This window comes from Arvicola amphibius, chromosome 7, assembly GCF_903992535.2.
Source record: "Arvicola amphibius chromosome 7, mArvAmp1.2, whole genome shotgun sequence".
In the NCBI taxonomy this organism is placed as follows: Eukaryota; Metazoa; Chordata; class Mammalia; order Rodentia; family Cricetidae; genus Arvicola; species Arvicola amphibius.
This window is the reverse complement of record NC_052053.1, coordinates 54252659-54280498: the sequence shown is the minus strand read 5'-3', so window position 1 is coordinate 54280498 and position 27840 is coordinate 54252659. Positions and strand designations below refer to the sequence as shown.

General features: G+C 48.6%; 1 protein-coding gene across 1 annotated transcript; it reads right to left on the bottom strand.

The window, feature by feature from the left end:
- On the bottom strand, positions 1-27715 carry Morn5 (MORN repeat containing 5). Its single transcript, XM_038338074.1, has 5 exons — positions 27669-27715; positions 24406-24553; positions 22067-22178; positions 19443-19574; positions 1-80 (listed from the first exon to the last, which is right to left on the bottom strand). Exons 1-5 carry the CDS (start codon positions 27713-27715, stop codon positions 1-3), a joined length of 519 nt encoding a protein of 172 aa, XP_038194002.1.
- Positions 27716-27840: the final 125 nt, after the last annotated feature.

The window sequence follows — 27840 nt, the reverse complement described above, 5'->3', positions numbered from 1 at the left end:
TCACAGCTTGGGCTTCTGTGCGGGCTTCTCTGCCCAGCCCTTGCGGCAGGTCCTGACGATCCACTCGTGTTCATCATCATCTGCAGGGAGAGAAGACACTTAGACCTGTACTCACTAGGACCCTCAGGCCCTGGCCCTGGGAGACCCCCAGGTGGGATCTTGGGGCCTGGGTGCCTTCCAGCACCAACTGTTGACCCAGGTGTTTAGCTCTGAATGGCTGGAGCCGATCTTTGTTTAACTGTTGCAGCATCCCTCAGCAATGCTCCTAGGCTGGGAAAATGGACCACTAAGTTAGACAAGAGTGTGTGGTTTGAGGACGGAGCTGATGAAGACAGCCTGAGAATATTTGATCCTGTCGGGTGGAGTGAGCGCCTCACACTAAAACATGCACCTGCTGACAACCATGCAGCCTGCTCACACTGGGCCAGACTTAGGCAGAAGTGCTAGGAGACAGTGGGAGACACGGAGGGGACTGCTGGTGTCATCCTTTCAGAGACTGGATGCATCCGTCACATGGCCTTCCCACAAGTGCATCTTTCCCACCACCGTGCAGATGAGCAGGGGCTCACAGAGGTCTGGCCACAGTGCCCAGCCTCCTGGTCAGCATGTGGGAGAGCCGGGAGGATCTCAGCCCATGGCTGACGCTTTTCCAAGCTTCACAATCGAGTGAGCACCGATCTTCAGCCCATAAGCAGCATCCCCCCCCCCCCTTCTGTATGGGACCCTCTGTGAATTTATCTGACTTTTCTTTTCTCCCTCTTTCTCTTTTAAACACACACCCAGTCCCTCCCCCAGCACAACAGGGACCCACTCTAATAGCAGGGCATGCACCCCTAAAATGCATGCAGCTTTGTAAAATATGCCCTCTTGTTTTGTGTGCAAATGTGTTTTTAATTTACAGAAATGGCATTGTGCTGTGAGCCGCATTGTGTGGGACTTCTTTCGATCTGGGTCCTTTTCACTTTCCTGTGGCCAACTGCACAGCTAGTTCTTTGCTTGTTACCACTGCCTCATGTTCCGCAGCTGGCTGCTCTCATGGCTGACTCTGTTCTCCAAGGGTCACCTCCAGCTTCCCAGAACCAGGGACACCAGGCAGAGTGGGACTTCTGCCTTTGTGGATACATGGGAGAACTTGCCTGCGTTTTGTTCTGAGAGGAGCACCATGGGGCTGCACACATTTCACTCACCTATACCCCCTACCACCTGCCTGTCCATCCCTGTCCTCAGGATAGCTTCCTCTGGGCCACAGAAATGGAGGCATTTTCTCCCTACCTCTGCTTAACCCACTGCCTCCCATAGAAGAAAGGTATTACCCATTCTCCTCAGGTGACAAACGCTGGAATCTAAGGACCAAGGGGACCCAATGAAAGCTGAAAAGCAGAAGGCTAGTGAAAACCTCCTCCAGCCCTTGCCCAGGGACACTCCCTAAGGTCACTAGTCCCACAATGGGAAGAAGTTCGTGGATACCTGAATGTGTCCCACAAGCCCTGCAGCTCATTGGGTCTCTGTAAGAATACAGCAGGGGTTGGGGAGATCATGTCCCAGAACTGAGATTTTAGATCCCCAGCTTCTGGAATCTCAGCCAAAGTTCATCTTGGCTGTAAGACTAACTTCTTGGTTGCAGCCTAACTTCTCACCCCAGGGCAAATTTGATGATGTGAGAGCCAAAGCTGCCTCTGCAAGAGCTAGGCCCTGGTAGGTGACCCTCACGCTAGCCCCTACCTACCTTCAGTATTTCTCAATGTGACTTAAGAGAAAGGGCTTGCTAGTGAGAACGTGCTCTGCCCTTGGGAGAATGACCAAGGTTCTGCCCTTGGGCCTCAGTTTCCCTTAGCAGGCTGCCTGAATATCCTAGCTAAGGCTGGCAACCCAAGGGTGTGTGGTGGGGTGCTGCACTGATTTGTCAGCACACAAGGAGTTAACCGCTGGTGGAGCCCACTTTCGCCACACTGTGAGCAGCCTGGTTGATAATTACAGTTCTGAAGTCTCCAGGCTATTCGAATCAGTGCAGCTGCAGCCTCTTCAGCGGTAACCCCTGAAACCAGACAAACTGGGTGTATTGTGCTGAACCAGTCCTCAGGCCCCTCCCTGATGGTTACAAATTGACAGCAATGGACTTAACAGCCCTCTTCACTACTCGGTTTACTCTCTACCTGGCTGCATAGCCACCAATTTGAATCCCAGATGCCTTTCCTCGGGCAGCTGCTCCTCCACCCTCCCTCCACCTCCTCGGTTCCCCTGGCCCTGCCATGCCAGGGTGAGGCTGCTGGAGCACATTTCATCAATATTTAAAATGGAATTAAACCTGTAGCTTTGATTAATGCCTCCTGGAGCCCGAGAGTAGTGATTACTATTTTGCAAATTGCGATTGTTGGAATATGTTAATATGATTGTCTGAGAACATCTTCACCTTCTCGGGTAATTTTCCTCCTTTTTTGGCAGGAGGGGAGGAGGAAAGGAAGAAAGCAAAAAAAGATGGGGGAAACACCCCCACGAACTCTTTAATCAATTGTAAATGATCAGCCTTGGCAGAGTTGTGGGTGGTGCAAAGGGAAGTGGGAGCGGGAGGGGAAGACTTCTGGTTTGGTGCATTTAACATCATCCTAAGTTTTTGGATCTGGTGATGTCACTCTGGGACACCATCCTAAGGAAGTAATGTAGTAGTTGTCTCCATACTGTTTGGAATCAAGAGAACTGAAAACGATGTAGATTTCTAAATTAGGGAATGGTTACTTTGTTGTCTATTCATTCATTTAACAAATGATTTCTAAATACTGTCCATGCCAGCAACCTTCTGGCTTGGGGAGGAAGCAGTGGGCTCTCATTGTAAGCCATGGGGAAGGGATATTTAGCAGCCAGTGAAAATGATAGTTGTGAAGTCGATATGGCAACACAGAGGAAATGCTTTTGATGAGATAATAAATCAGAATAATAAGATGATGCATCAAAACAAAACACCTACCCACAACAAAAATCCGTAAACTTTTATACAGAAATCCCTACTCCATGTAAAATTGCGGCTCGAAAAAAATTTAAAATGATAAAATGAATTGGGGTAACTCTGGGAAGTGTGATTTTCCTTCCTGTTTTTCAGTGTTCTCTAAATCTTCTTTCCTTAATGTGATCTGATCACAGAAAAATTTTTAAATAATCCTTGCCTTTCTTGTCCTGCCCTGCAGTATAATGTCTTGGTGATTTTTATGTGTTTTGTTCATTGAAATACAAGATTTTTAGGTTCCTAAAAATACTAATGTTTGTATACTTCAAAAAAGTAAAAAATCTAGCATAAAATATTGGCAAAAATACACAAAAATCTGAATAGATGCCTTGCAGAGTAACCATCTTCCAAAAGAAGGGAGAAGAAAACACACACACACACACACACAGTAACTTTGCAATGGAGAAATTGACCTCAGCTAGGACCAAGGTTCAGGACAATGGGGATGGAAATGGCCCTCACCTTTATGGGCTTCCTCCCCAAATCCTACAATCACAGTCTGATCAGAAGAGAAACATCTAAACTTTCTGCATCAAGGCACGTCCTACAAAATACATGACCAGTGCTCCTTAAAACTGCCCCCCAAACAAGAAAAGCAGCACCTTTGGGTGTAGCCTAGTTGCTGAGATCAGTTCCTAGCCAAACCCAAACAAAAATCCTAATGAGGCATGGTAGCGTACACCTTTATTCCCAGCATGCAGGCAGCAGAGGTAGGTGATCTCTGAGACTGAGTCTAGTCTGGGCTCATAGTGAATTCTGGACCAGACAGGGCTACATAATGAGACCCCATCTGAAAACAAACAAAACCCACTAAATCAAACAGAAAAGCTGGAGCAACTGCCACACTTCAGAGGAGCCCACAAAGACACAACTACATGTGTGAGTGGATATGAGGGAAAGAAAGGGGATTGGAATAAGCCTTAGACCTTAGTTAAATTAGTTCACCAACACTAGTATAGGTACAAATGCACTAATTTGCCAAGTGTGTCACACAACAGTGGCTATGAATAAGAGAATGTGGGCATGTGGCGTGCTGAAAATCGCACATTTCAGTAGGATCCTCACACTGGGCATGTGACTATAACTGCTCTCAAATAAAACGGTTGTTCCTTTCAAATGCATGAAAACCGAGTGTGCTCCTTACTTATCAGATATCATGCTCGCCAAGAGAAGCCAGACCCCTGAGCATAGCCAGTTGCCCAAGCGAAAACATTCACTGTTTGTCTCCCTTGGCCCCTCACACCAGATTTCTAAAATCCTTTCTTAGATAATGCCACCCTTTCCATTAGAGACCCCTTGAGGGTTGCACATCAGATACCCTACATATCAGGTATTTACATTATGATTCCTCATAGTGGTAGGATTATACCTATGAAGCAGCAACAAAAATAACCTTATGGTTGGGTCGCCATAACATGAGGGACTGTATTAGAGGGTCCCAGCATTGGGAAGGCTGGGAATCACTACCTAGAGTTAAGCTCTTGGTGCAGGGACCACTGCACCTAGCACACGTAGGTGCCCAGTAAATGCTTTGCCAGGTGAATTGGAATAAGCCTTTTCCATCCTGATTTGCCTCAGGAGTCTGCAGCTAGAGAATAAGGAAGTTTCCAGCTAGCCTGGGATACCTAGACCTTCTAAAACACCAGACTAGGATACTCACCTGATAGGCACAAGAAGTTAAGTTCTGTCTTCAGAGAAAAAAGAATAATAATAATAATAAAAGGCCTAAACAAGAACATGCCAGCTATGGTATACTTTAAATCCGGACGTCAGATTACTCCTGTTAACACAAGCAACTGTTGATCTAGCTGTGATGCTCTGAGATTTCTTTCAGAAGTCTAAATTCCTATAGTGGTAAAGGCTATGGGATTGGGAAAGGGCCTATGCATTTACTTGTCTGGACACAAAGGACCTCATGATGTGTGTAGATTGGCCCCTCATGCTTACCTGCGCTCCACCCTCACAAGCCCTGTCTGGATGCCAGGCTTCCCAGACAATGAAGCCAAGGTCATGTTGCTTCAAACAGCAGCCACATCATCAGGGCCTAGCACAGACTCAGAACGTTTAAAGTAATTAATAACTATATGGTGAACAAATGAATAAAGAAATGTAAACTTGGGGACATAAAAGTAATAGATGCACTCTGTGGGACTGAGATCAAAAAAAAAAAGAATATCCTCCCTCCTTGGGCAAATGGAGCTCCTCAGATAGTAGGAAGTTGCCAAGTACAGGCCCAGGACTGCCAGCTGCTGCTGCCTTTTGTGTCCTGAGGCCATAGGTTGGGCACTTCACCACCTGGCCGAGGATCATACCTGAGGACTAACCACTTGCAGGAACTTCCAGCAAAGATGGGAAGGTCCAGATGTGGGCCAGGCCTGCCAAGCTGTGCACAGGTCACAGAAGCTGACAGCAGTTGAGTCTGCAGGTTAGCACGACACTGAGGCAAGAGGAGGCCGGCTGCAAGGAAACAGCAGAGAGGGGACAGTGTGGCTGCACACTGTTGAGAGTGTGGCTTTCGAGGGCTGGAGAGATGGCTCGGTGGGGCAAGTGTGAGGACGTGAGGTCAGACACCAGCATCTGTGTAAGTGTGTAACTTCACTGTAGACAGGGTGGATGGGTGGATTCCTGAGGCTTGCTGCCTTTGCTGTCTGGATGAAACTAGCTTGCTGACTAGCTCCAGGTTCAATGAGAGACCCTTCCTCAAAACTAATAAGGTAAAGAGCAATAGAAAAAGGTAACTGAAGTTATCTCTGACCTCTATGTGTACAACATACAAGAACGTGCACACAAACACATATATACAGCACCCACACACAGTATGGCTTTGGAGCTCTGTGCCACTACTTTGGGCAAGAGGTTGCCACCTTGCTGGGCCTGTTTGCCCCTCTAAAAATGTCTCTTTCAGGAAGCTTTGTCATGAAGTCACGTCTGAAACATGCTTAGGACAACTCTTGGTGCACAGAGAATGCCAAAGACCCAGAGAGAAGCCAGAAGTTAGTTGTCTTTACAAGGTAGGATTTCTGAGCCAGACAGACCTGGGTCAGATGAAGAGCCACTGACTTGCTGGGTGAGCAGCCCTTCTCCATTTCTGAGGCAGGATCCCATCTGCACAGTGGGAGGCCTGGCCGGGAAGAAGGGTGCTCCCTGAACACTGAGGAGGTGAAAGCTAGACATTGTTCCAGTGGGTCTTTAATTCCCAAACTGGATGATTGCAAGGGTGTGTTCCCTAAGGGACTCAGCAGTGTACCCTTGGGACTTCTGTGTCCCTGCCAGATGTGGGATGGGGGGAACCACAGGGAGGAGGTCTTTACTCAGAATTGGCACCATGAGGATCAAGAGGCACAGCTCAGCTAATGAGTTCTGTTCAAAGCTAAGAGGACAGGTTGGGGCAGGTGAGCTGTGGTGGGCAAACAGGTAAATTGGGGTCACTGGGCATCCACAAGCTGGGCTCTTGGCACACCTTTGGGTTATGTAACCCTGTGGTCACCACTCCTATGCAGATTCCACTAGTGTGAGGGGAGGGGTGTGGACTGGGAAAGGGAGGAGACCCAGAATGAACAAAGCGGCAGACCTCAGGGAGCGAGGGCAGCCCAGGCCAGAGCCTGGGGGGGGGGGGACGCTGAGCTTCATGTGTGCATGTGAGTATGTGTGTGTGTGTGTGTGTGTGTGTGAGTGTGTGTGCATTCATGGGCACGTACATGTATGTGTGATGTGGTTGTGTGTGTGCATGTGTATGGTGTGTGTGCATGTGTATGTGCGTGCATGTGTGGGGGTTTGTGTGAGTGTGCGTGCATGTGTATGTGTGTGCATGTGGTGGGGGGGTATGAGTGTGTGTATATGTATGTGTGTGTGTGTGCCCGTGTGTGGTGTGTGGGAGGTAGTGTGTGCATGTGTATATGTGTGTGTGTGTGTGTGTGTGTGTGCGCGCGCGTGCGTGCGTGCATTCATCCCTTCTCAATGTGAGAAGGGACTGCATCACTTACCATAAGGAAGGCTTAGGAGATGTAGTGACCTCCTTCTTCACTCTATTGGGGCAGAGTGGGAGGCTCAATGAAGCTGCTAGTGTGTGCAGGGAACAAATGCCCATTCTACTCTGTGTGCCTGTGAGTGTGCCAGTGGTTATGTTTGAGGGTGGAAGGAACACACTGTAATGCATGGAACTCTGGTGTATGTGTGGCACACTGCGTGGAGCTGGCTGAGTGTGGCAGTGGGAATGTATCTGAAGTTGGAGTGTATGGGATCACAAATACAGGGAAGAGACACTGCCAATCTGAACAGCCAACCTCGTCATGCCAGGCTGGCAGTGGGTCCAGGGCATATGTCACAGGATACTGCCCTTTACTCCTGGGGTCAATGCCAACAGGAGTCCAGACTGGGATGGAGTTACAAATCAAGTCAGACTTTCAGCCCATGGCAGGCATCCACCCCATAGCTCTGCCCCACCTTCAGTACAAATGACAAATGCATGAGATGGTGGAGGTGGACCAATACCACCATGCCCTAGCATTCCTTTCACAACTCCCAACAAAAAGGAGACTTGGAACTTTTCTGGTGGTGGTGGTGGCCAGAGGCGAAGACCTCAGTACTGTCAATATTGACTGAGAAGTCCCTGCCCAGGCAGAGCCTGCTGCAGGCAGGCGAGAAGCCGTAGGCTGCTCTTGTCTCTCCTTGTAGTGAAGTATCCTCTTGGGAGTGGATTAGGACAAACCACATCACCCCTTGGTAGCCAGAGCTGCAGAACCCAGCATCCACAAGCTTGCCAAGGCCCATTCAAATATGAGAGGCTTGGAAATAAAAAAGGAAATGGTAAGACTGAAATAAATAAATATTATAATTAATGCATTTAAACTTGATTAGTTATTAATTCTAGAAATCAAAACAATTTTATTATCCTTGAAATCTATTTGCAGGCTGTTTCTTCGTTTTGCCAGAATTCTGTGCTATACACAACCCTCCCAAGGAATCAGAGCTAGTGTAACAGAGCTGCAGTCAGATAATGGGCCGCAGAGAGCTGGAGAGACCAACAGTAAACAGAGCTTGTACTTTGTTTTAATATATTGAAATGATGGGGATAGAGGCGGCAAGGCTTGGGTGCCTTAGGAGCTCTCATTGGGGACAGGTGAGTTAAGAATCTCAGGAATCTCAGAATCTATCTGGGGCCAGGTGCTGGGCACCCCAGGAACGCATGCCCTCCCTCAGTGAGCCTCACTGAGGCTTTCAGATGCTTCTGAAAGTCTGGCTGCTGTGGCTTAGGGCGGGAGTTGTGAGTGCTTCAGTTGCTGCTTAAGGGAAAGTGCCTCGAGACAAAAAAAAAAAAAAAAAGAAACTTAGAAGTTCTTTAGGAAGGCCCTAGGCTAGAAGGACACTTCTCTGAGTGCTATCGTTTTTGACCACGTTGGAACAAAGAAGAGAACCTGTTGCTGAGGTGATGAAACACGCATGACTTGTGCGTGTGAGTGATACTAGTCTAAAACTGTCATCTGTGTCCAGTGTGGACAGGAGGCATTCAGGAGTGGGGACTGTGCACCTGGCCTCTCTCCCACCCCAGAGCAAGTGCAAGCTGAGTGGAGAGTGCATAAGACTCACACTGTTGGTACCACACTATTCTTCCTGCTTCCCTACCCTTACTATTTGAGCACTGATAATTGATTTGTGTTTCTCGGCCACATTCAGGATGTCTGCTATAGTAATAAGACAATTCAGTAAAGCTGAGTACCATAGCCAAGGTCACCCTTCATGGAATCAGGTCAGCCTGATTTCATAGTATCTGCTCCTTTTGCCCTGATCTCTGGTTTACGTGGATGATGGAAGCCAGTGTACAGTTGGCAGAGGCCAGATTAGGCTGGGGTGGCCGAAACAACCAGTCAGTGCTACAATCTCTGGATCACAGGGGAGGGGGTTCAGGCTCAGAACCAAAGCCTCTTCACCAGAGACAGATGTGGTGCAGCGACAGAGCCACATCTGTCTTCATCCCTGCAGCCCGTGGTGTGGCCATGCCCCACTTCCTGAGAAGCCCTTCGGCAGCTCTGGCCCTGACTGCTCACTGTCTGAGGGATGGAAGCCAAACACCCTAACCAGCATTCACTCACTTCATCCTCTGTCTTGAACACACAGCTCAGACCCACTCGGACACATCCATCAAAGCCCTGCTGGACATCACTGCTTTGGGAAGTCCCCTTGAGTGTCCTCTTCCAGCCTCTAACACACAAGCAGGTCATAGTGCTAAGTCTTAGGACCCCTACTGTTCTTTCCCTTTCTTTTAACAAACCCCACCTCTTGCTCTTTTTTCCCACGCCACAAGAGGGCGTGGGAAATCTCACACAGACACAGACACGGGACACAGAACCGCTCTGTGAGAGAATCGGACCCGGGGTTCGAACCCAGGACCTCGCATGCACAAGCGCCGCGCTTAACAGGCTGAGCTATCGCCCAGCTCCCACCTCTTGCTCTTGAAGGTCAACCTTAGCACCTCATTTTCTGGGCCATTATCTCAAGCACACCAGACACAGTCACACATTCAGCTCACTGCTGTTGCAGCTCTGGGTACCCAAGAAATGAGGGCATTCTTAGTTTTGGAAGAAAGAACCTCTTACTCAATATTTTAAATTAAATGTGAACATGAACATCGCAGGCCACATGGAAGTGTGTTGGACTGCCTTCCACGTGTCATTTGTGGTTTATTTGAGCACTAGGTTCCCTGAAGGCCCCAGGCTTCCTGTGTCTGCCTGCTTTGTCTGTGCTTTTTCTCCATCCTGAACTGATTTGGGGTTTTGGGGGAAAGCTCTGCGCTGTCACATGAAGCCCTCATGTGCACAGGAGAAAAGCGAAGACCCGAGTCTCGGGTGTCAGGGGATCTGAAGGTTGATAAGAAAGGATGAAGATGAGGGGCCTGTGCCCCAAAACCAAACACCAAGGAGAGATCTGGGAACAGCAGCCACAGGTTCAGTTTTCAAAGTATTATCACTCTGGCTGTGTGGTGTGAAGGATGTACCTGCTTTCGGCTTTCTATCCGTGGTACAAAATCACCATTCCCGTGATCGTGGCATGCACCGCCCCATGGGCAGAAGCACGCTCTGTTTGCTTAGACTGCCTGCACCAGTTTCATGCTCACCGTAACTTTATATGACAGGGCCTCTACTACTCCCATCTTTCATAGGACTCTGCATTTCAGAGAAGGTAAGCCACCTGCTCAAAGGTTCCCAGCTCGCAGTGGCATCTCCAAGAGTTGACCCGTGGCTCTAGCGCCCCTCAGACCTAGGTATGGGCTTCAGCTAAGTACCCTGACTTCCAGAGCCGAACTGAGGAAGAGAAGTGAGGCTTCTGCCCATGGGTTCTGGCCTTGCACTCACTTCCATTAAAGGAGACAATACAAACCATGCTGGCCAGGCTGATTCCAGCTGCGGAAGGGGAAGCTATGGCCTCTGGATGCCTTCAGGAGACTGCCCCGGGGGCAGGGAAGCATTGTTAGCATAGTCCATGGTCCTGCAGTTGGAAAGGGGATTTCCAAGACCTTTGGAGTGGCTAGGTGAGAGGGTGACTGGGCAGTTCTGTAGGTCAGGAAGGGGCAGCAAGCAGGGCAGGCTGTCATTACCAAGCATGGATCTTGACAGGGACCCGTGGGTAGCTTTCAAATGGACCAGCCTTACCCTTTCTAGGCCAACTTCTGTTTGGTAAGAGGGCCCCATAGCTTTACCTATGTTATCAGAGAGACCTGGGTTCAAATGCTGGCTCTTCCCTTTAACAGAGGTATAATTGTTAGCAAATAACATACTCCCTGGGCCCCAGTTTCCCCCATCTGTCAAGTAGGGAAAATAGCATTCCTCAAAGGCTGGGGATGGGCTAAGTTTCTGGCACAGTAGAGGCTTCAGTGTCCCTAATGTCCCTTCCTATGCCTTCTGCTGACGGCACATATCCACGTCTGCTAGGAGGGATGTGTGATCTGTAAGGGCATTTTATCTGGCAGTTACAAGTATGATATTATCCCTCTACAAAGCCTTCATTATGGTGCTGCTGACAATGCCACAGATAAAGCAGGGATGCCCCTGCATGCCAGCCTCCAGGTGATTATAACATTTGGGTAAATTGCCTTTTGTCTTGCTAGAGAGCTAGCAGTGGGAGGGGCCATGCGGGAGCCTCACTGGCCCACTTACAGAAAACCCCAGGGAGGCTCCACAGAGAGATAGCCTGGGTTTAGGGCAGAAGCTGCAGCTGTCAGTGGAAAATCAGGGTTCTAGCCCTGGCTGGACGGACCACGGTTGACAGTGTGAGGGTCAGGCCTGGGACTGGCCATCTTGGGGAAAGCAGCTGCTTCAAGATGAAGGGAGTCTTGACTTTCTATAGGGACTCTCTTTCCGAGCTGGATTTTGAGCATAAAGCAGAGGACCCTTCTTAGCAAAGCGGCCGTCTGTAGTTCAGACTGCTCCATCTCAGGTGCTGGGAAGGCCGTTGGTTCCCCCACAGCAAACCGCACTCAGAGCTGGCTTCAACACCATGGCTATTTAGCTTTGGAGTCAGCTGGCCCTGGGTTTAATTCCAGCTCTGCTGACCTTGAACCACCGTACCTCCATCTCATCATCTGTGAAGTGAGGATGATCAGGAGAGCCACTTACCACGGCTGCTGGTGTCATGGGAGGTAGAGGCCTATCCCTGGGATGCAGCAGGGGTGCTCATAACCGCCATAACATCCCACATCCCATATGCCCCTTGGTTCCCTTCTGTTGAGCATCTGGGATGTTTAAACTTCTGAAAACTAAACGTGCCTTCCATTTTCAGGTGTACAGTCTGCAGCTGACATATTCCAGAGTTGCCTGGGGTGGTTGCCTGTCCCCTGTGAACAGGCCTGGCATGCAGGTGAGCCTGAATGTGACTCCTATCCATGCTGAATTTCCTGGGGGAGATTCTTTAAACTCACTGAACCTCAGCTTGTCAAATATGGCTGACAGCAGGACTTCCTCCTATGTGATAGTGGATGTCCTCTCAGTGGTAGCTCTTACCACTATCTTCCTCTTCCTCCCAAAGGCTCCAGACAGCACAGGCCAGGTCACAGCCTTTCTTCCCACTGCCCGCTGAACCAAGCACACATTCAAGTGAGGTCCATGGTCTTAATTTTGAATTCTGTCTGGGACCCACAGGTTCAAGCGTAAAAAGGGCCTCTCTGCAAATAATCACCAGTGTGTGATATTTTTATGAAACCAAGCCATTGTTTCTGATTGAAGAAAAGTCGGCGCTATTTTGAAGAGAAGCGCGATTAGGCAGTGGCGTTCTCTTTCACCATTGGGAATTAGATGCCGTTTGAGAGATTGTGAGCTCCAGGACATTTGCCAGATGTGCTTGATTCTACATTGCAGACAACAAAGGGGATAATGTTGGCGGGAATCTTGACGGCACTGCTGATGATCGGGATATTCTTTGGGGATGGTACTGAGACCTTTCAAGGAAGGATTTCAGCTTTTACATAAACTAATTTGGGATGCTCCCTCTCTGTCTTGCACAAAGCAAATTTAGTTCATTGTTAGCTGTATCTGTTAAAATGGTTACAAGGGTTTTTCCTTGAATATTAATAATGTGCCTTTCATCGGAGACTCGCATGGGGTGTCATTAATTGGGAGGGGGAGTAAGGACTAGTGGCATAGTACTCTCACAGATGACTCCTACTAGTACTCTGGAGGTGAGCAACAGACACATAAAAAGATACATGAACAAAATGCCGACGTCACTTTGGCTAATCCGTCCTGAGAAGGTGAAGGCGACACATGTGGGGGGAGCAACATTAATTAATCTCTTGGTTTTTCATCGTATTAAAAGCAATTGACCTGAATATCTTCAAATGCTTCTTCATTGGATCAAAGTGTAGAAAGGACCACTTTTCAAAAAAGGTTACACTTAATTGGGAGACTGTAGTGGTTTTGTCTTAAGACTCTAGAGTGGGCCTTCTCATCCATTTGGGAACCTTCCTGAGCTCCAGTGACTGTGTTTGGTAGAGGAACAACCATGAACCATGTATGCCCAAGCTAAAGAGGCCAATGAGCATGAAATGAGTTAGTACACATTCGCAAGAAGAAAAGACTAGTGTATTAACCGAGCAGCCAGGCAGTGAACACAGAGGGAGAAAGTCTATTCAGCTTGTGTTGTCATAGGTTCCCAGCCAACTGTGGCAGCCTGGCTGCTTTGGGCCTCTGGTGAGAGTGGCATCTCAGCGGAGGGTGACATGTGAAGGGCTGGCTGTGACACGGGAACCCAGGTCTCACTGACCCTTGCGATGGGATGCCCCAAGTGACCTAAGGGCCTCCCCTAGGGGTCCACCTCCTGATAACACCCCCTGGGGCCCCGACCCTTCAACATGTGGAGCTCTGAGGGACTGTGCCCACAGCTGAACTACAGCAAACAAGCTTTGGGTTTGGGCCTAACTTTGTCAGCAGCTGTGTGACCAACCAGAAGCAAATTCTGTTTTTAAAGACTTATTTTATGTGTATGTGTATGTGTATGCCTGCCTGGTGCTCACACAAGCCAGAAGAGGGTGTCATATCTCCTGGAACTGAGTTACAGAGAGGGCTGTGAGCCACCATGTGGTGCTGGGACTCGAACACAGGTCCTCTGCAGGAGCAGCAAATGGTCTAACCACTGAGACATCTCTCCAGGCTCCCATAAGGAACTTGCCTGTCTGACATCACACTGTAAACTACAGGTCAGATAAGGTGAGGTGTGAGAGCTGAGAGAAGTCCAAAGCCCAGGGCCTGGCCAGTCTCCCCTCCAGGGAGCTTTCTCAGCCTTGCCCCCTGAGAGGGGAGTGTGCGGGGGAAGTCATCCTGAAGTGACATCAGGCTGGCCTCATGGCCTGGCTCTGTGCTAATGCTGAGGGATGAGGAGGTCCATGGCAGGGGTAGGAGAGCAGGAAAGGCTGTCTGTGCCCTGCTCACTCACAGATGGCTAGTAGCCTGGGTGGACTTGAACATGGTGTAGAACACAGGAGTGGGGAAGGTAGACCTTCAAACAAGGTGAACCCAGACCTGGACCCCTAGCTTCCAGCAGCATTCTGTTTCCCAAGCTGAGCTGGGAGGAGGCAGCAAAATTAGCATAGCCAATCACACACATGTCTCCCAAGAGACTTCTTTGCTCCTTAGCATCCAGAGAAAACATAATAAGCCCCAGGGCCCCACTTACTCCTCTTTCCTTCAGCCTGAGTCAGTAATCATCATAGTGATAGCAGCCTCGAGCCGCCAATCACTGAACACCTGTGGGGCCAGGTGCTGGGCTGCCTAGTCATGTACTTATTCTCCCTTTGCCCCGCAGATCCTCCAGAGAGATGTTACCACAATACCCATTTCATAGATGAGGAAACTGAGGCTCTTAGAGCACAAAGTGAGCTATCCATGATCACACAGCTCACCTGTGTGTGATCTCAGACTAGGGGCCTAACAATGATGGGGTTCTAGGCTCTGCGTCTTTAATCCTACAGCACCTCTCCCAGTCCTCAGCCTCTCATGGGACAAAAGGTCCTAAACAAGCCTGGTTTGTTGTGTTGCTGTACTGAGAGGGGCATGCACTAACTATCACAGCGGCCATCACTTACAAGTTACCATTCTAAGACAGGAAGGTCCAGGGAGGAATGGAAAGATCACCGATGGGGAGATGGAATAGTTCTAGTGCCTCCAGCCTACCTACCACCCTGAGACCTGACAGTCTCATCTCAGGACATCTCCTGCCTCCGTTCCAGATGCCAGCATGTACGTATGGAGGCTTTCATGAGGCTTGAGGCAGCACACAAGCAGAAGCTGTGGGGAAGACAGAAACGGCTAATGCCATTAGCTACACAGCAGGGACCCGAGTACTGTGTGCCCAAGCTCAAACATTAGACCCAGAAACACAAACCCTGCAGATCAGATATGGCCTGAGTCCCCAGATTATGACCCTGTGTTGGCCAGTGAGATGATTTGAAACCTTGGCACCATGTAAAAATATAATGGATTGCTTTCATTCAAAACAGCAGGTTGTCTATTATGTATGAGAACTGAACTTTGAATCTCAGAAGGAGAACATGCGAGATGTGAGAGGAGGGGCGCTGCCTGCCTGTCCTTCCTTTTACAAAGACTTGATCAGCTCATGGGACCTGTGAGATGCCAGGAACAGTGATGACAGACATAGTCGCCCAGTCCATGACCTCATGAGCTCCCAAACGAAGACACTTCACTGTCACAGGCTAAGCACTACTGGGAAGCCTGTGTGACCTTAGAGGAGAGGGAGGCAGGCGGAGCCAGGAAAGGCCACCTCTGGCAGTCCTTGGAGAGAGCTGTGAATTCAACATAGTGCCGAGCAGCCAGCACCTACCAAAGAGCAGACTAGAAAACACTGAGCATTGCATGTGCGCGGTAGGCATATGCACATGGGCTGTGTCACGTGTGTAGTCATCGGGAGGAAACACTCCTGATGTGCCTCAGGGCCTGTGCCTTCTCTGCTGCTGTGACAAAAGCAACTTGAGGTAGGAAGACTCCACATGGCCCACAGTCTGGGCTACAGTCCAGGCGAAGTCAGGAATTAAGAGCCTGAGAGAGCTGGTCACACCCCCATGGGCTCAGCCTGCTTGCTCCACTCTTACATAGCCCTGCCCAGGGAATGATGCCACCCACAGAAGAAAGGCCATCTCATCTCAAATAAGTATTAATATAACTCCTCACAGACACGCCCACAGGACAATTGATCTAGACACTCTTCCCAGGGGACTCAATTTTGCCAAGTTGATAATGAAAACTAACTGGCATAACCTAAAAGCCAAACTCAGGAGAGCCCAGGTCACCTGCTCATATTCTGCTGGAGGTTTGCAAACCTTTTTAGTGAGTAGAAGGGTGGATTTAAATTATCACTAAAAGCCTAGCACAGCTTGCATGCCTGTGATGCTAGCTACTTGGAAGGCTGAAGCAGGAGATGTGCTTGAGCCCAGGAGTTCAAGGCCAGCCTGAGCAACATAGCAAGACCTTGCCTTAAAAGAAAAGTTAATTTTCACAGTAACTGAGTGCTGCAGGTGCCACAATCCCCAGTTAGGAAAGGCATCTCTTGGGCTGGAGAGATGGCTCAGCAGTGAAGAGCATCCTCAAGGTGGCTTTACATTCAGAGAGCTGGGGCCAGAACTGTAACCCAGGTTTTATGGGTCACCAGCCTGGGCCGACCAGGGTCCTTTCAGTTGCCCTCTCCCACCCACCATCTTACCAGAAGGATCTCCTGTCTAAACTTAACTCTTTTGCCCTTTCCTTTCTGTGTAGGTCTTTCTAAAGGACAAATCAGTCTGAAACATCCCCTTCCTCTAGTCCTTGTCCACCCTACCCCCACCATGCTCCTGTCACTGTGGTTCCCAGGTGACAGACACTCTCTCCCAACTCTAACCTTTGCACATGCTGTCTCCTGCTCTTCCCAGCCCTGCTGTGTCTCTCTGCTCTTGTGTTGGTTCAGAGGTATTCTGTGAGACCGCCCTGGCCTGCTGGCCTCTAGGGTGGGGTGTTCCTCCTGTGTGCTGGCAGCAACTCTGTACTGTAAGGATCACTTCCTCAGCAGTCCTTCCTGCTCCGCTGGAGAAGATTCTGGGGCACTGCTACCATCCCCACACCTAGCCCAGATCCAGACACACAACAAGTGTGTAAATACCTGCCATGCAAACCATTGGTGTCCACCCTCCAAGAGCCCCAAAATGTTTAAGTACACCACCAAGAACAGCTTCTTCAGGAACACTGGTTACTCTGTGTCTTTACAGATTCTTTCTGCCTAACGTGCCCCTCCCTGACTCCTGCTAGTGTAATCACTATGTATCCATTGTTTGTTTGTTTAAACACATCTGATCAGGCTGGCCTCAAACTTGCTATGTGTGGGTATTGTCTTGTCCGCTTGGTTCTCCTGCTTCCACCTCACATGTGCTGGGATTATGGGCATGTGCCACCATGCCTGGGCTTCATACATATGAGACAAGCACTCTACCAACTAAGCGACACCCCAGTCATTCATTCTTTAAGACCCATTACCTCTGTGAGCCCTGTTCTCTGTATCATGTTTCCCTCTCCTTCATCTCCCACTTAGTCAAAAGTCCTGCCCATTACATTGCAAATGTGTGCTTCTGGGTCTGTCATGAACTCTTCATTGGAGCCGTGACTCTTCATTGGAGCAGGATGCTACTCTTGGGAAACGGGACTGGAATACAATTCAAACCTTTAAAAGTGTCAAATGAATCTCTTGCATCCTACCCTAACCGGAGAAAGATTAAAACAAACACACCACACTCTGGAATGTTCCAGAATAGACTTCATACAGCCCTACTTTTGCAAAATGCTCCCGCTCCCCCCCACTTCCCAGGAAATTTCATAGTCAAACACATTAGAGACATGCAAGAAATATATTCCCATGCACCTACCCCCAGGGTAGAGGTTCATAGTTCACATTCATTCCTCGATTTATCTGGTTTACATATCCTTACTTTTTTCATTGCCCTCAGGATTGAAATGAAGGCCTCATGCATACTAGACAAATGTTGTCTACCTTGAGATACAGCCGGCCCTGCTTCATACCTATTTAATGAGCATCCACTGTATGCTAGCCCTGTGTTCAGTGCCAAGGCATGCCTGCTGCACTGACTCAGGCTTTAGGAAGAATGTTTGCCCTGCAGCTTCAAACTTCACTGGCTTACAGATCCCAGTTCTCAAGGGGGTGGTCCTGTCAGGTGATGCAGCGTGGCTCCAATGAGCTTTGCTATGGAATGATCTTTTTGTGCACTGTGAAGATGTGTCACTCTGGTTGGTTTAATACAGAGCTGCACGTTGCCAGCCAGTTCTCTGGTTCCTTTCTGTTTTGTTTGCTGTTCACGCTAATGTTTCTTAGAAGTAGCATTTCTGGCCCAATGTCATTTTTTTCTACACTTCCAGAAACAGTGTCATTGCACTCCTCACAGACTCCAGTGGGCAGTACCCACTTGGAGCTCAGCTGCAGCCTGACAATGCCCTCTTCTCAGAGTTCCTTAGTACCTCCACTCACTTCCTGTGACCCCCTGTTGCCCTTTGCCCTAGGCCCAGAGGTGGAGCTGTGTGTGACTTTCTCCGTTGTCTCAATGTTCTATTGGTGCTTTCTTGGTGCTAGGCATTTACAGCTGAAATAAACGTGAGAGGGACACTAGCATTCGACAGGCCCGTGGGGAAGTCACCCTATTTAGCACTGGCTCACTTGGTCCTGAGGCACAGTGTCCCCACAAGAAGGGGTGTCGCTGGGCCCTGGATCTCAGCATTCCGTATGCTCTTTTCAAAGCAGTTCTGGATTCCAGCCTTGGGATCAGCAGATGCCTCCCTGGCTCTCATGCCAGCCCTATTGGCAACATTTTGCATCCCCACTGAGTGAGTTAAGTCCCTGTGGGAAGGAAGGGGATGCTGTTCACTGCCGCGCAGCCGTTCTGCTTCACTCGGTATTCCTCACACAGAGAGCTCCTCCGCAGACTGTAACCCCTAAAAGTACACCCTCCTTCTCTCTCTCTCTCTCTCTCTCTCTCTCTCTCTCTCTCTCTCTGTGTGTGTGTGTGTGTGTGTGTGTGTGTGTGTGTGTGCGCGCGCGCGCACACGCGCATGTCTACAAAGGTGTGCACGTCTTTGAGAAGGACATAGCTATCAGTACTTTAGTGGGGCTGTGAGAAGTAGTGGGAAACAAATGTGACCCCATGAATTATAGGAAACATTCATATTTTTATTTGTACACTGCCCCCCAAGAGTTAGGTCACTGTGAAATCTTATCAGCCTTGGGGTCTCTCACTAAAATGAAGTTCTGGATGTGCCAGCTAGCCGAAGGGCCAGTCAGCCAGCCAGCCTTCCTGGACTACATGGAGTCACTGCTCTTTGGCCATGCCTGTGCTTTCCCACTGACTGACAAGCTCCTTCCCCATGTCCAGGGTCAATTCCTAGGTGCCAATTGAGATGCTACATCCTTCTCAAAACCTCTGGTACCTTGGTTCTAGACTAGGGACCCTAGACTACTCCTTCATGGTGCCCCCACCCTTCCACTTCTAGGGCCATGTCTTCCTTTTGATGGCCTGCTCCATGATGCAATCAGTTATCTGTAGTTTTCTCTACTGCCTATGGGAACATCAGCTCCAGCAGGAAGGAGCTGGAATGTAGCTTCTCTCTGCTATACCCAGTGCCAAGCATGGCATCTAGAACATGGCAGGAGTCTACTAATGCTAATGAAGGGATGCTTACAGAGAGAAGAGCCTTACTCTTTCTGCACACACTCCTGTGCTCTCACAGATAAACTTGGAATGTCCTTGCTCTCACTCTGGCCATACACAGACCTGCCAGCTTTGAGGTCAAGGGGACATCCAGATGACCATATTCATCTCTTTCTTAATATATTCACACACATGCATGCACATGTGTGCGGTTATCCCTGCAGGTGAAGACAGAGCATGTCCGCAGTGCCTGCATACACCTACCTGCATTTCTCAGAAAGCGGTTCCGGTAATCCTTGATGACTCTGGTCCTGGGGTCGTAGAAGCCATCGCCACAGTCATAGCAGCCAATGGGGATTTTTCTAGGTGGGTCCATGTTGGTGAGCTGAGAGATACCTTAAGGAGGCACAAAGGACAGTTAGTACATCACCAAGGTCACGCGCGCGCACACACACACACACACACACACACATGCTGTTGTTTATGTGGCCGTGGGACCAAAGACTACTTTTGCAGAACCAGGAGCAAAGTCATCAGGAACAGGGCCCAGGGAGCATTTGAAAAAGGGGCAGTGAGCAGGGCCTTGGGAGCTGGACCCTTGCCTTCTCTGATATCATCCTCATCCACTTCCTGGGCCACCATGATAAAGTCAGAGAAACCCAGGGGTGAGTCAGAGATGTCCAGGAGAGTAGATTCAAGAGAGGGCTAGCTAGTGTGTGGACAGAGGCCACAGGTGTGAACCCTTGGTCACACTCAGGACAGAAGCCACAGGTGTGAATCCTTGGCCATATGTAGGATAGAGACCACAGGTGTGGACCCTTGATCATACACAGGACAGAGGCCACAGGTGTGAACCCTTGATCATACTCAGGACAGAGTCCATAGGTGTGAATCCTTGACCACATTCAGGACAGAGGCCATAGGTATGAACCTGTGGTCACACTCAGGACAGAAGCCACAGGTGTGAGCCCTTGGCCATATGTAGGACAGAAGTCACAGGTGTGAGCCCTTGGCCATATGTAGGACAGAAGCCACAGGTGTGAGCCCTTGATCATACTCAGGACAGAGGCCACAGGTGTGAACCTTTGACCACATTCAGGACAGAGGCCACAGGTGTGAACCCTTGACCACACGCAGGACAGAGGCTACACGTATGAACATTTGATCACACACAGGACAGAGGCCATGGGTGTGAATCCTTGGCCACACACAGGACAGAGGCCACAGGTGTGAACCCTTGATCACACTCAGGACAGAGGCCATGGGTGTGAACCTTTGATCACAGGACAGAGGCCATAGGTGTGAACCCTTGACCACATACAGGACAGAGGCCGTAGGTGTGAACCCTAGACTACACACAGGACAGAGGCCACAGGTGTAAACTCTTGACCACATGCAGGACAGAGACCACAGGTATGAATCCTTGGCCATATGTAGGACAGAGGTCACAGGTGAGAACCCCTGGCCACACTCCAGGAAACCTAAGAACAGAACCTAGAGAGGGAGGTCACCAGGAAAGGGCAAACAGAGGTCTGCACCTGGACTTTCTCCGAAATAGCCACAGTGGTACTATAGGCAGAGTCTGTCCCCCAGACCCGAAATAGTCACACAGACAACTTAACCACATTGCTAGCTAGCTCTTATGTCTTAAATTAACCCATTTCTATTATTTTGTATTTTACCACGAGGCTCATGGTTTACTAGTAAGGTCTGTGGGCATCTGTCTCCTTCAGCAGGTACATGGCGTCTCTCTGACTCCATCTTCTTATTCCTAGCATTTAGCTTAGTTTTCCTGCCTAGCTCTATCCTGCCCTGACACAGGCCAAAGCAGCTTTATTCATTAACCAATGGTTCACAGCATACAGAGGGGAATCCCACATCAGTGGTACCATTCACTGTTTCTTGTGTACTAGACATTTGGCACCTCCTGTTTCAGGTAATCCTCAGAGTAGCCCCTTCTTACAGAGGGAACTCACATCAGAGGCTGAGTAACAGGCCCAGTGCAAGCTAGCTAGGAAGCTGCCAGGCTCTGGGCCCTGGGTGCTAAGTGACACAGGAGGGAAGGAGTGGGTCTGAGTCTGATCCCTAAGTCAGGGGCACTTCCCCAGGAAGGAAGGGGCATACAGACATTTTAAGTCTTGGAATGCCATGACTGGAGTAAAGGGGGATGCTGGAATGTTCTTTTTAATGTTAAGTCCTGAATTTCCCTTTCTCCAAATGCCCACCATGCCGTGCTTGCATATCTGCATCACACAAAAACAATGCTTAAAGGTTGTCTAATTATACACTTGACCCTGACCAAAATACATGTGTATTGGCAATGATTGTTGAATGCCTTTTCCATGCCAGTGACTTTGAGGCCATTCAGTAGCTGAAACCTCAGTCGAGTTGCCATCCTAGAGATGCTCTCGATTTTCTCCCCTGTGAGGCAGGGCAGGGAAGAGTGACCAGATGGGGCACCCTAAGCAGTCTAAGAGAAGACAGGGACTGGAGGGACCCAGCCCACAGAGCACATGTCCCCTCGGCCTGTGTCTCCTTTCCCTACCCTCTTGTGCTGTAATGCTCACATATTTTCAGCATGACAGCTGTCATGTGCCATGCACCTGACATGCATGCAAAGCACCATTCCAGGTGCAAATTTTCTTATTGGCAATGGACTTGTAAGGCAGAAAACACTGCTTCCCAGACTTGGATGGGGAAAGCTGAGGCACAGAGAAGTGGGGTTCCTTGGTCTCCTCCCCTTGGCCAGCCCAGGGCCTGAGATGTGAGGACTGGGTCCTGTGGCTCTCCTGGGCCTGCTGCATCCATCTTCCCCTTGGGAAGGCTCTGTGGGGACCAGGCATTCATTTCAGGTGCCTTCAACCTCCTTCTCACTGTGGGTGTGCTACCTGAGGGCTTCAGGCCATAGCAGATCTCGGTGTGGAATCTCCGGTCATAACTGTCGCAGTAGTGCCAATGTCTGTCCTCATACTGCAGCCCATCAGCAAAGGTGTACTTGCCCTGGAAGGAACCAGAGGAGACCAAAGCCTTGTTACCAAGGAAACGGTTGGCTTTTCACTGCCTCAGGAATGAAGTGACAGTTGTTACAATGGCCATGGTTGTGAAGATTAAGGGAGATAGAGATACTGCACCCAGCCTATGTATGATGCAGAAATCATGGCGACTGCGTGGAGCTGGCCAGGTGGCCTACTCTAGGCTCTGATCAGGTTCCAAATTTATAGGATTAGGATGACAGTATCCCTATAATAGGGGTGGCTGGAAATTTGGTGAGATAGGTATGTGCCAAGCTTATCTGGGAGGTGTGTGTGTTTTCCAAAGAGATTAGCATTTGAGTTGACAGACTGAGTACAGAGATCACCCTCGTCCATACAGATGGGCACTGTTAAAGACCTGATCAGAAGATGGGACAGAGGAAGGACCACTTGCTCTCAGCTGTCCTGGGAAGCCCATTTCATCTTGGCCTTGGACATTAGCACACCTGGCCTCTGCCTCTTGAGAGTCTCTGCATTTCAGTTTGGACAGGAACTACAGTTCTGGCTTTCTCTGGGCCTCCAGCTTTCAGAGAATACACTGTGGCCCAGCTTTCATTATCTTATGAGCCAGACTCTGTCTATCTGCCGTGCCCTCCTGATCACTCTCCTCTGAGTGCTCTAATACCCACAAAGGAACACTTGCACATGCTGTTTTTCCTTTTATTATTATTGTAGCAGGAAAAGCCAGAGCCAGGAGCTACAGCCTCCTGTCCAGATATGTGCATTCTGTTCTTGCTGCTTCAGAGCTAAAGGGAACCTCAGGATGTAAAGAGCACATCATCCTAGGCCTCAGGAAACATGGGTGGAAATTCCCACAATACTGTTTGTTCACTGTGTGACCTTGGGTAAGTCACATCCCCTTCCTGAGGCTTAGAGTCCCCAAGCTATAAAAGAAGAAGCATTTCTTAACCTTTATTTAGGTCATGAGTCAGGCCCAGCAAACACTCAGAGAAACTCAAATGAGTGCAGGTCATTTCCCCGCAGAAAAATATAGTTCCATATTCACAGAGGCTTTTGTGTGTCTATAAATCAGGGGTCCACTGATCCCTAAGTTCTACCCATAAGCCCCAAGATCAGAACCTTTGGATTAGATGATGTAGCAGAGGTGGTGGCAGTAAAAGCTGACATTTCCTGAGTGTATGCTGTGTGTCAGGAGATGGCTGAGAACACACACTTCTCCTTCACAGTCTGCACCACTGTAGACGGCTGAGCTACGCCGTCCCACCCTACCCACAAAGTTGACCAGACCTGCTGGAACTTGCAAATGTGTTACCTTGCATAATTTTTAAAAGAGACCTTTTCTAGAATCTCTCAATGTGAGGGTCCTTACAAGAGAGAGGTAGACAGGTCTAGGGGAGAGGACGAGACGGCAGGAGCAGGGGGAGAAGAAGTGACTTGGAGCTGTAAGCAGAGACTGGAGTGATACCTGGGCCTGAGTCAAGAAACGCAGGCAGCTTCTAGAAGGTAGAAAAAAATGTGAGGAAAGAAATTTGGGCTGGAGAGATGGCTCAGAGGTTAAGAGCATTGCCTGCTCTTCCAGAGGTCCTGAGTTTAATTCCCAGCAACCACATGGTGGCTCACAACCATCTGTGAAGAGGTCTGGTGCCCTCTTCTGGCCTGCAGACATACATACAGACTATTGTATACATACTAAATAAATAAATAAATAAATATTAAAAAAAAAATTCTCTCCTGGAGTTGGCCTGCTGGCCCTGTTTAGGCTTCCAGTCTCCAGAGCCATACGATGGTACCTGGAGGCTGACTTACAATGGTCAGCTGAGGGGTAATCCACCACAGCAGCAGTAGATAACCACGCTGACTGTTGTTAGTTTAAGGCTGGGGAGCATGGACTAGGCAGTAATGATGCACACTTTAATTCCAGTCCTCGGGAGGCAAAGGCAGGCAGATCTGTGAGCTCAAGGCCAGCCTAGTCTATATAGTGAGGTCAAGGACAGCCAGGGACACCACACACACACACACACACACACACACACACACACACACACACACACACACACTGAGGAGCATGCATTTCAGAGATAGAGTCATTGGCCAGAGAGCAGACTGTAAATGGCACAGCAGGATGGAGGGAGGAGAGAATGGAAAGAGGCAACAACAGGTAGGGAGGCTAAGGGGCTACGGTAGGTGGGGGGCTCTTCCTGCCTGAGACCCTTCCCGAAGCCCCAGCTGGTCACCTTCACCGCCAGTCCTTTCTCCCAGGTGGCGTCAAATCGGCTCCCACTGGGAAAGAACAGGGTTCCCTCTCCATGGAACATGCCATCCTTCATGTTCCCAGCGTATCTCGTATCAGTAGGGAGGATGTACTCCGCACTGCCCTCCATCCTGTAAGGACATTGGGAGACAGTCACTCTCCATCCTTAGGTGTTATCATCCATCACTATTCTGGCAGAGCTTTTGTGCGGCTTTGTTTTCATCAAAACCGAGGAAAAAAGTTGTTTAAGATGCGAAGCCTTTGCTCTATCATCCTTCTGCCCCTGCAGACTGTCCTGGAGTTGATGCTGGGTCCAGAGAGGGCTGTGGACTGTGTCAGAGCTACACAGCAGAAACTGCAGACACCAGCGGCTCAGGCAGCTGATTCGGAGTCCACCGTGACCAGTTCAGTCTTGCCCACTAAGCAAATCCTTGTTCTGTCAAGTGTTAGCTTGGGCCAGCTACAGAAATCACTCTGCACCTTACCTTACCTTTTTCATTTGTCAAATGGGAATCACTATGAGGCATGGTGGCTATTATAAAATGTAGAAGGTCTTTTTTCTTCTCTGTGTTCTGAAGTAGAATCATCTAGAACTCAACTGTGCAGCACTTCCAGGGAAATCATGACCATGAGGTCAGAGAGGCCCTACATTTTATTTATTTATTTATTTATTTATTTGTCAACAGGGATTCACTCTCTAGCTGATGCTGACCTGGAACTCATATAGATCAGACTGGCCTTGAAGCCATGTCAATCCTCCTGCCTCAGCCTCTCAAATGCTGAGATTATAGGTATAAGGCACTATACCGGGTTTTTCATTTTTATATTTAGATATGGTACAAGCAAATCATGAATTTTAATGTTTTGTTAAAACAGTTTATTTATGAAGCATAATTGATATGCAAAACTATACACATACTTAAAGTGTATAGCTTGTGAGTCTTGACACATATCCTGGAAACCATCATCATAGTTAATATAATTAATATATCCCCCAACCCCAGCTGCTGCATAATCTTCTTTAATCTTTCTTATTTGTTCTTTCCATTCCTTACCCCTAAGCAAATACTGATCAATTTTCTGTGACCATGAATTCATCTTCATTTCCTATAATTTTATATAAAATTCATATACTATGTGCTCCTTTTTGGGAGGGGGGACTTCCTTCACACAATATAATTCTTCTGAGATCTAGTCATGTTACTGCTGTGTGAACAAGCATTCTCACTGCTGTGTGCTCTTCCAGTGAATGGATATACCACATGGTTTGCTCATTCACATGTTGTTGGACGTTTGGGTTGATTCCAGTTTCCGGTTATTACAGTCTCAGTTACATAAAGCTGCTGGAGCACTCACAAGCATGCCTTTGTATGAGTGTGTATTTCCATTTATCAGGCTAATACCTAGGAGTCAAATGACTGTCTTACTTTTTAAGAAAATGTCAAGCTTTTCCAGAGCACTTGTCCAATGTTATATTCCCACCAGCAATGGGAAGTCTACCTAAACCAAACATTAAGTATTAATTTATTCTATATAAGAAGTGATTCCAGGCATTTAAACTCTAAAAATAAATTGCCTCCTCTCAGACCAAGAAAGAAAAGAGCCCCCCTTCCCCTGCCATTATCTCTCCGTGAAACAACATCTGTATGCATACTGTTAAGTATCTGCCTTCTGAAGATGAGGAAATCGAGGTCCGCCTCCAGCTGAAGGCTGGTCCTCTCAGTGCTGTTTCTCTCATCACATGCTGGAATCTAAGCAGCCCCAAGGATGACTAAGTTGCCTGTTGCTAAAAACCAAGATTCAGGCAGAGTACATGGCAGAACTATGAAAAGAAAAACAGCCAGCAAATCAACGACTATCTTCTTGTGGGCTGTGGGCAATTGAGAGGCTCCTGTCAGGTCTGGGTTTCAGTACTGTGACTACAGTAGTACCAAAAAGACCTCATTGCTTGGGATGAGAAGGAGTGGCTGGTGCAGTACAGACAGGTGAAAGTGTGTAGAATTCTGGCCTTCTGTCGGTATCCGTCTGTCTCACTGACTTTACGTGCAGAGCACATCATAAAGATGTGTGTGGGTTTCCCGGTTTCTGTGCCAAGAATACCCAGTCCTCCATCTCCACCTGACAAAACTTCTGCTGTAGCAAGGCCAAGTGGGAAGAAGTGATGTGGTTTAGACACAGAAATGGGTAGAAATTCTTACTCCATCGCTTCTTAGCATTGTATTTGTAAGAGTGAGTATGCCGCTTGTTTTGCTTAAGTTCAACCATGTACGTGCAAGATCAGCCTGAACTAAATCACTGTCGTGGAAGTGTTGTACACCCAGCATCTTTGCCACGTTCTGAAGAGTCAGACAAGAGTCTTGAGTCCTTTACCATCTCCCTTGCAAAGCTAATTGAAGATTTGAGTCATCACCCATATGTATTATTACCACTCTCTCTAGGAATCTATCCCTATGGCCGGCTAGACCATTGCTCCCACAGCCTCAAACTCAAAACACCCTGCAGTTCCTCTAGCCTGTGTACACAGACCCTCCCAAATCAGGCCCTTCATCTCTCCATCTCCACAGCCCCATGGAGTGATTTACACCCCAACAACTAGCACTTATCTGTCAATATATTTCCCCCAGCCTCAGGCTCTCCAGCTCTAAAAAATATTCCACTTTCTTCATGTGGAGCTGCTAGCTACACTGGGTCCTCGGTCTCTTATACCCACAGTGCTGGCCTTGATTATTTGTAACTGTGTCAGGCTTACTTGCCCTCATGTCTGTATGAGCTTTTTGAGGGCAGGGATTACAATCAGCATTTGCTGAATAGCATTTCTTATTTTCAATTTTTTTTTGAGACAGGGTTTCTCTGTGTAAGAACCCCAGCTGTCCTGGAACCAGCTCTTTTAGTCCAGGCTCCTGTTTTCCTTTTTTAAAAAGTCATTTTTAAAAAAACTTTGTTTTTATTTTTTAATGTATATGAGTGTTTTGCTACATGTATGGATGTGCACCACGTGCGTGCCTGGTACCCACAGAGGCCAGAAGAGGAACTTTGGTTACAGATGGTCATGAGTGCTGGGACACGTACACATATCACACAATAAATTAAATGAGTCCCACCTAAGTGGCTTATTAGACATGTGTACATGAGCATGTTAGTAGCACAAGCATTTGAAAATGCTTGCCTCAAAATCCCGGGCGGAAACTAAAAAGCAGCTGCCTTTCCCCAGCCCGGGAGTGGACACACGGACGAATGGGACCTTACCTCCCGTTTATGTATGACCCGATATATTTGCTCCCGGTGTACTGCATGACAGCGGCTAGAGTCTAGTGAGACTAACAACTTCAGCGCCCTCAGTGTTACTATGACAACCAGGAGGTGTGGGCGGAGTTCAAACGAAGCCCCGCCCCTCAACCCCGCTTGACTTCCTGAAATG

What these genes read in the sequence shown, in the direction of transcription:
- Morn5 (XM_038338074.1), bottom strand. Translation starts at nt 27,715, where the DNA reads ATGCAGTACACCGGGAGCAAATATATCGGGTCATACATAAACGGGAG. An exon ending in GGGTCATACATAAACGGGAG is followed by an intron (nt 24,554 to 27,668) that starts GTAAGGTCCCAT and finishes ATGTCCTTACAG; the next exon opens with GATGGAGGGCAGTGCGGAGT. An exon ending in CCGCTTTCTGAGAAATGCAG is followed by an intron (nt 81 to 19,442) that starts GTAGGTGTATGC and finishes CTCTCCCTGCAG; the next exon opens with ATGATGATGAACACGAGTGG.